The sequence below is a fragment of the Cebus imitator genome, unplaced genomic scaffold (assembly GCF_001604975.1).
Source record: "Cebus imitator isolate Cc_AM_T3 unplaced genomic scaffold, Cebus_imitator-1.0 Scaffold54, whole genome shotgun sequence".
NCBI classification, from domain to species: domain Eukaryota; kingdom Metazoa; phylum Chordata; class Mammalia; order Primates; family Cebidae; genus Cebus; species Cebus imitator.
This window is the reverse complement of record NW_016107369.1, coordinates 5,111,485-5,119,702: the sequence shown is the minus strand read 5'-3', so window position 1 is coordinate 5,119,702 and position 8,218 is coordinate 5,111,485. Positions and strand designations below refer to the sequence as shown.

The window sequence follows — 8,218 nt, the reverse complement described above, 5'->3', positions numbered from 1 at the left end:
CTCTTGTTGCCCAAGCTGGAGTGCAGTGGCATGATCTTGGCTCACTGCAACCTCTGCCTCCTGGGTTCAAGCAATTCTCTTGCCTCAGCCTCCCAAGTAGCTGGGATTACAGGCCAATATTAGTCACCACTATGCCCAACTAATTTTGTATTTTTAGTAGAGACAGGGTTTTTCCATGTTGGTCAGGCTGGTCTTGAACTCCTGACCTCAGGTGATCCACCCGCCTTGGCCTCCTGAAGTGCTGGGATTACAGGCATGAGCCACTGTGCTTGGCTAGTGCTTATAGTATTTTTTAAACTGACCAAGCACTTCTAATTTTTATTTTCTATACCAAGTGAGAAAGAGATTAAGATTAGGGTTGAGTAGAGGGAGAAGCTACTGTGAACAGCCTAGTCCTGAGGGCTTTCATTCCTGAATGAATAAACGAATGACTCATTTCAATACCTTCAGCAGAAATTCCTCCCAGCTCTGCTTTCCAATAGTGAATTTTCTCCCCTATTTATATGTCATATTGCTTCCTTAAATGGGGAAGTTGAGGGATACCCTAAGGTTCCTGTGTTGGCTCCTCCAACAGTGCTTGGAGTTCTTCTTTCAGGTCATGAGGACAGGAGTTTTTTATTTGACATTCTAAAATAAATACTTTTTGATGAGTAAAATTTGCTGTTAGAGGCATAACTTTTAAGCAGCCCATTTTCTTTTTTAGCACCGACTAGAACAAGAGGCTGAAAAGAAGATAGTAATGCTGGCAGAGAGAGCCCACCATGAGGCTATTGTGTAAGAGAATGCTGCCTCCTTTCTCACTCTGATAGCTGTCTTACCTCTTTGCTGGTCTGTTTTCTTCTTACCTTCTTATCTTCCCCTTGATGTCCTGGCTTGCTTTCTTCAAATTTTCTGGTCTACTCTCCCTCACTGTTCCTTTCTTTTCGTGTACTCCCACCCCTTTTTCCTCCACTCTTTCTGTGGCAGGATGGTGCAGTGGAAAGAACCTGGGCTTTGAACTTGCTTGCTTATTTATTTATTTATTGACATGGAGTCTCGCCCTGTCACCCAGCCTGGAGTGCAGTAGCATGATCTCCGCTCACTGCAACCTCCACCTCCTGAGTTCAGGCGATTCTCATGTCTCAGCCTCCTGACTGGCTGGGATTACAGACACCCACCACCGTGCCTGGCTAATTTTTGTATTTTTAGTATATATGGGGTTTCACCATGTTGGCCAGGCTTGTCTTGAATTTCTGACCTCAAGTCATTCACCCACCTCAGCCTCCCAAAATGCTAGGATTACAGGCATGATCCAGTGTGCCAAGCCTGAACTTGACTTTGGTTCTGAACATGTATACTAACTAATAATAGGAAGATTTCTTACCCTTTTTCTATTTTTATTTTTTTTGAGATGGAGTCTCATTCTGTTGCCAGGCTGGAGTGCAGTGGCACGATCTTAGGTCACCGCAACCTCTAGCTCCCTGGTTCAAGTGATCTTCCTGCCTCAGCCTCCCAAGTAGCTGGGACTATAGGTGTGTACCACCACACCCAGCTAATTTTTGTATTTTTAAAATAGAGATGGGTTTCACCATATTGGCCAGGATGGTCTCCATCTCTTGACCCTGTGATTCACCGGCCTCGGCCTCCCAAAGTGCTGGAATTACAGGCGTGAGCCACCGTGCCCGGCCTTTTTTGTTAGTTTGTTTTTGAGACAAGGTCTGGCTCTGTCACCCAGGCTAGAGTACATTGGTACAATCATGGTTCACTGCATTCTCCGCCTCCTGGGCTTAAGTGTTTCTTCCACCTCAGCCTCCAGAGTAGCTGGGACTACAGGTATATGCCACCATACCCAGCTAATTTTTGTATTCTTTTTAGAGACAGAGTTTTGCCATGTTGCCCAGGCTGGTCTCGAACTCCTGGGCTCAAGCAATCCACCCGCCTTGGCCTGTCCAAATGTTGGGATTACAGGTGGGAGCCACTGTGCCAAGCCAGATTTCTTAACTTTCTTGAAGTTAAATTTCTTCATCGAAAAGCAGGGCTAATTTACTTCTCCCAGTAATCTGAGTTTATAAAAGTAAATAAATAATAAAACCAGGGCTAATAATAGCAATCTTGCAGGGTTGTCATGAGGTATGTTAGTGGAAGTACCTCTAACTCTCAGGACTTAATGGTTTATTTCTTGCTTATGAAACAATCAATCCAATATGGGTCTGGCAGCTCTCTTCCAGGGTTGATTCAGGAACCTGACTACTTCCTTCGTTCACCTCTGCCATGTTGGAGTTTTTCATGTCCAGCCATGTGCACAGGAAAGAGCATGGGAGACTCATACCTGCTGTTAACTGCCTTGGATTAGAAGTAACATCTTTTTTTCACTTTATTTATTTCGTTTTAAGACAGGGTCTCACTCTGTCACTCATGCTGGAGTGCAGTGGTGCATTCACGGCTCACTGCTATAGCCTTGACTTCTTGGGCTCAAGTGGTCCTCCTTCCTCAGCTTCCTGAGTAGCTGGGACAGATTACAGGTGCAAACCACAATACCCGGCTAATTTTTTAGATTTTCTGTAGAGATAGGGCCTCACTGTGTTGCCTAGGCTGGTCTTAAATTCCTATGCTCCAGTAATCCCCCTGTCTCAGCCTCTCAAAGTGCTGCGATTATAGATCTGAGCCACCGCTTTCGGCCCTTTTCACTTTTTTATTGGGTGAGAACTTAATTACAAGATTTCCTTAGGGGTAGATAAGTCTCAAAAAAAAAAAAAAAAAAAAAAGATCTCCACCTATTTTGAGTACCTACCATAAGCTAAATAAGTATAAGTGGTGGTCACTACTGCTAATATTGGGGGGTGCAGATGGTAAAGCAATTATTTTTCTATTTCGGTGATATCTAAAAGTTAGGCCTGTGTTTTGAGATCTTATATCTATTTCAGGCAATTGAACGATGCTGGAAGAAATGTTTTTAAAGAGAATGTTTATCTCCAGAAAGCTCTGGCATATCACCTGAAGGAAGCTGACACTCTACAAAAAAACTCCCAGAAGCTGCAAGAGAGTCATACTTTACTTTTACATCAAAAGGTTCCCTCTCATTCAGACTTTGTTTCCTTTTTTTTTTTCAAGGATTGAGTTGGTAAATACCAAAAATTGAGTATGATAATGACATATAACGACAAAGAGACCATTTTTCTTCTGTCTGGATGGTGCACTTTTTTTTTTAAATCTGAAAAGGGTAATCTTATAATGCTTATAAGAAGCATTAGACTCAACTTTATAAAGAATATATCAGAAACATAAATATGACCCTTATCCTCCTTAGAATATTTATTTTTCTTTGCTTAGAGTTGGTCTCTGAGTCACTTAGGAATACATTTAGCTGTGAGTAACAGTCCTAAACATCAGTGGCATCACCACACAAGGGTTTATTCTTTCACCTAAAGGAGGCCTGGAGGTAAGCAATCCACAGCAGAAATGGTAGTACCACATAGTGAATAGACACCCAGCTTCCTTAACTCTAATCTGCATCACATGGCTTACATCCTCAAACTCACCTCACAACCCAAGGGGGCTGCTGGAGCTCTAACCATTCCTTTAAATAGCAGGAAGGAAGAAAAGAAGAAAAAAGTGTGCCTCTTTAAGAGGTCTTCCTGGAAGTCCTACACATATTTCCACTTAGATCTTATTGACTAGGCCGGGCGCGGTGGCTCAAGCCTGTAATCCCAGCACTTTGGGAGGCCGAGGCGGGTGGATCACGAGGTCAAGAGATCGAGACCATCCTGGTCAACATGGTGAAACCCCGTCTCTACTAAAAATACAAAAAATTAGCTGGGCATGGTGGCACGTGCCTGTAGTCCCAGCTACTCAGGAGGCTGAGGCAGGAGAATTGCCTGAACCCGGGAGGCGGAGGTTGCGGTGAGCCGAGATCGCGCCATTGCACTCCAGCCTGGGTAACAAGGGTGAAACTCTGTCTCAAAAAAAAAAAAAAGATCTTATTGACTAGAAAATGGCTATGCTGAACCTGAAGAGAGACTGGGAATTTTCAGCTGGACTTACTGCCTTTCTGAATGAAGTTGGGGTTTTATTACTAAGGAGGAAAGGGAAAATAGATATTGGGATAGGCAAGAAGGAGATGCCACAGTTTCCAATATAGTTATTAATGTTTTACTGTATAGTTATATATATATATATATAGATAGATAGATAGATAGATAGTTGTTTTGTTGTTGTTGTTATTGGTTTGTTTGTTTGAGATGGAGTCTCACTTTGTCACCCAGGCTGGAATGCAATGTCATGATCTCAGCTCACTGCAACCTCCACCTCCTGGGTTTAAGTGATTCTCCTGACTCAGCCTCCCGAGTAGCCGGGAGTACAGGTGTGGTGGCACATGCCTGTAGTCCCAGCTACTTGGGAAGCTGAAGTAGGAGAATTGGTTGAACCCAGGAGATGGAGGTTGCAGTGTGCTGAGATCATGCTGCTGCACTCCAGCCTGAATGACAGAGGAGACTCCATCTCAAAAAAAATCACCTCTCATTCTGTTTTTAGGAGATCAATGATCTGTTGGTTAAGGAAAAGATTATGCAACTTATCCAGCAGAGATCACAAATCCAAACCCTTCAGAAGAAGGTACTAAGCTTGGAGACTGCTCTGAGTCACATGACCAAAGAGTTTGAGAGCGAAGTTTTAAAACTGCAGCAACAAACAATGATAGAGAACCGAGCAAGTCAGGTAGAAATTGATAAGCTGCAGCACCTTCTTCAGATGAAGGACAGGGAAATGAATCATGTGAAGAAGCTGGCCAAGAACATACTGGATGAGAGAACAGAAGTGGAAAGATTCTTTTTAGATGCTCTACACCAAGTGAAGCAACAGATCCTAGTTAGCAGGAAGCATTATAAGCAGATAGCACAAGCTGCTTTCAATTTAAAAATGAGAGCAGCATGTGCAGGAAGAACAGAATATCCCAAAATCAGAACATTTGATGGCAGAGAACACAGCACCAATAGTGTGAATCAGGATCTTCTGGGGGCTGAAAAATGGTACTGGTAATACTTTATTATCTTTTTTTGCTGCTATTTTCATGTCCTTCACAGAAATAAGTGAAAAGTTTATAATATTCAATTATTGAATAGATTGATCAGTAGGTTACTTGAGGACAGGAACTGACTTACTCATCTTTGTAATCTCTATGCTTAGCATAGCATGTGGGACTTTGGATGTATTCTTAGTACATTCCCCTCTGCCTCATGATAGAAGTCTTGTTACAGAGACTACTAGTCTCATAGGTTGTTTTATATATAAGATATATAAGACCATTATATATCTTTTCACTTGTTCCTTTGCTTCCTGTAAATAGGAAATGTGTTATAAAAGCCTGATTAGATTCAGGTTAAACTTTTTTTATTTTTAAGAGACAGGGTCTCACTATGTTGCCCAGGCTGGTCTTGAACTCCTGGCGTCAAGTGATCCTCCTGCCTCGGTCTCTCAAAGTGATAGAATTACAGGCGTGAGTCACTGCACCCAGCCACATTAAACATTTTTGATGAGCATACTTTCAGAAATATTTTTGTACTGTTTTCTTTACTGTCCTGAGATGACATTCATAGGTAATAATATCTATCCATATAATTTTAAAAAATCAATACAACAAATTATTTGTAGGCCAGGCACAGTGGCTCACGTCTGTAATCCCAGCACTGTGGGAGGCTGAGTTGGATGGATCACTTGAGGCCAGGAGTTGAAGACCAGCCTGGCCAACATGGTGAAACCCTGTCCCACTAAAAATATAAAAATTAGGCTGGGCCTGGTGGCTCATGCCTGTAATCCCAGCACTTTGGGAGGCCAAGACAGGTGGATCACCTGAGGTCAGGAGTTCGGGACCATCCAGGTCAACATGGTGAAACCTTGTCTTTACTAAAAATACAAAATTAGTGGGGTGTGGTGGCGCATGCCTGTAATCCCAGCTACTCAGGAAGCTGAGGCAGGAGAATTGCTTGAACCCGGGAGGTGGAGGTTGTGGTGAGCTGAGATCAGGCCATTGGACTCCAGCCTGGGCAACAAGTACAAAACTTTGTCTCAGAAAAATGCCCAAACTAGAATTTGCTTCATGTCATATTCAGAAATCTATAATACTACTGTTACCAAGTGATTTGCTGTCATTTCTCTTTTTAATTTAATACATCAAGTAAGTTGAGTCCCTACCATATATAAGGCAGTTTTCTTTAAATCCTTTTGTTCACAGAATATTAAGTGTTATAAATTTTCAGAGGAAGGAATGATTCTCTACATTGTTACTGCAGTAACTGGACTCTTCCTACTCTCGTGTTCTATGTGACATTTTTGCTACTGACTGCCTTAACGCTTTAGCCTTAGGGTCCTATTGTCTCTATCCGCAGGGCAGAAATGGTGGTTAAAATATTACATAATCTATTTAAATGATAGATTGGAAAAGGACAGTGGAAGTATATGGTAATTGGCTGGGTGTGGTGGCTCATGCCTGTAATCCTAGCACTTTGGGAGGCTGAGGCAAGAGGATCATTTGAGTCCAATAATTAAAGACCAAACTGGGCAACACAGACCCCACCTCTACAAAAAACAAAACAAAAAGTAGCCTGGCATGATGATGTGCTTCTGTGGTCCTATCTACTCAGGAGGCTGAGACGGGAGGATCACTTGAGCCCAGGATTTCGAGGGTGCTGTGAAGCATGATGGCGCCACTGTACTCCAGGCTGGCAACAGAGTGAGACCTTGTCTCAAAAAATAATAATAATAAATAATTTTTTTAAATGAAGTACATGGTAATCATAAGATGAAATCTAGACTTTTTTATTTTTTTGAGACAGGGTCTTTGTTGCCCAGGCTGGAGTGTGTCATCTTGGCTCACTGTAGCCTCCAACTCCTGGGCTCAAGCCATCCTCCCATCTTAGCGCCCCAAGTAGCTAGGACTATAGTCATATGCCACCATATCAGGCTAATTTTTAAATTATTTTTATAGAGAAAAGGGTTTCACTATGTTGCCCAGGCTGGTCTTGAACTCCTTGCCTCAAGCTAGTCTCCCACCTTGGCCTCCCAAAGCTCCAGGATTACATAGGTGTGGACCACTGAACCTGGCCAAAACCTAAACTTTTTTTTTTTTTTTTTCAGTTTTTTTTTTTTTTTTTTTTTTAATGGAGTCTTGCTCTGTCGCCTAGGCTGGAGTGCAGTGGTGCATGCAGTCTTGGCTTACTGCAGCCCAAAACCTAAACTTGTATTTTTTATTTTTAAAAATTTTAAATATTTTTTTCTCTCTCTCATTTTTTAATGGCGATGAGGTCTTGCTGTGTTGCCTGTGTTGCCCAGGCTGGTCTTGAAATCCTAGCCTCAAGCGATCCTCTCATTTCAGCCTCCTGAAGTGCTGGGATTACAGGCATGAGCCACCACACCTGGCGCCAAAACCTAAACTTAAAACAAAAACAGTTGTGTTTAAAGAAAAAAAGAAAAGAAAAAAAACTAGCCCACTTGACCTATATGCAAAAAATATTTTTTACAGTATCAGAACTCTACATGTTAGCTTTTATAAACAGAAAGTTAGACTATGAATCCTCTGGGAAAGTTATAGTGTAGACAGAACCCTGTCTGGAAAGTTTACTTGTACTTTTGTTTGAAGGTAAGTAAATAGACTACATAAGTTATATGTTATTTTAAAAATTTGGTTACTCTGTTTTCACAGTAAACTATTTAATACAAAAAGAAATGTTAATGGAAAAACACATCAGTAATTTCATCAAACAACTTTTTTTTTCCTTGTTCCCTTTGTCCGTGTGTCTCTCTAGATACATAATGTTACATTACAGTTTTCTTTTTTTTGAGACAGAATCTCACTTTGTCTCCCAGGCTGGAGTGCAGTGACGCAATCTCGGCTTACTGCAACCTCCGCCTCCCGGGTTCAAGCGATTCTCCTGCCTCAGCCTCCTGAGTAGTTGGGACTACAGGCACGTACCACCATGCCCAGCTAATTTTTTGTATTGTTAGTAGAGACAGGGTTTCACCATGTTGGTCATGATGGTCTGTCTCCATCTCTTGACCTCATGAGCCACCCACCTCAGCCTCCCAAAGTGCTGGGATTATAGGCATGAGCCATCGCTCCCTGCTTCTTCTTCTTTTTTTTAAATTGAGATAGAGCCTCGCTCTGTCACCCAGTTTGGAAAGCAGTGTAGCAGTCTTGGCTCACTGCAGCCTCCATCTCCCAGTTCAAGCGATTCACCTGCGTCAGCCT

At 42.2% G+C, this 8,218-nt stretch overlaps 1 protein-coding gene across 5 annotated transcripts in view; it reads left to right on the top strand.

Moving 5' to 3' along the window:
• Nucleotides 1–8,218, top strand: part of BBOF1 (basal body orientation factor 1) — a 48,946-nt gene that overhangs the window by 29,920 nt on the left and 10,808 nt on the right. For all 5 annotated transcript variants that reach the window (XM_037738552.1, XM_037738550.1, XM_037738554.1 and 2 more), the window contains 3 exons: nt 704–774; nt 2,904–3,048; nt 4,510–5,003. In XM_037738552.1, the coding sequence (XP_037594480.1) occupies nt 704–774; nt 2,904–3,048; nt 4,510–5,003 (710 nt within the window). The remainder of the gene's footprint in view (nt 1–703; nt 775–2,903; nt 3,049–4,509; nt 5,004–8,218) is intronic.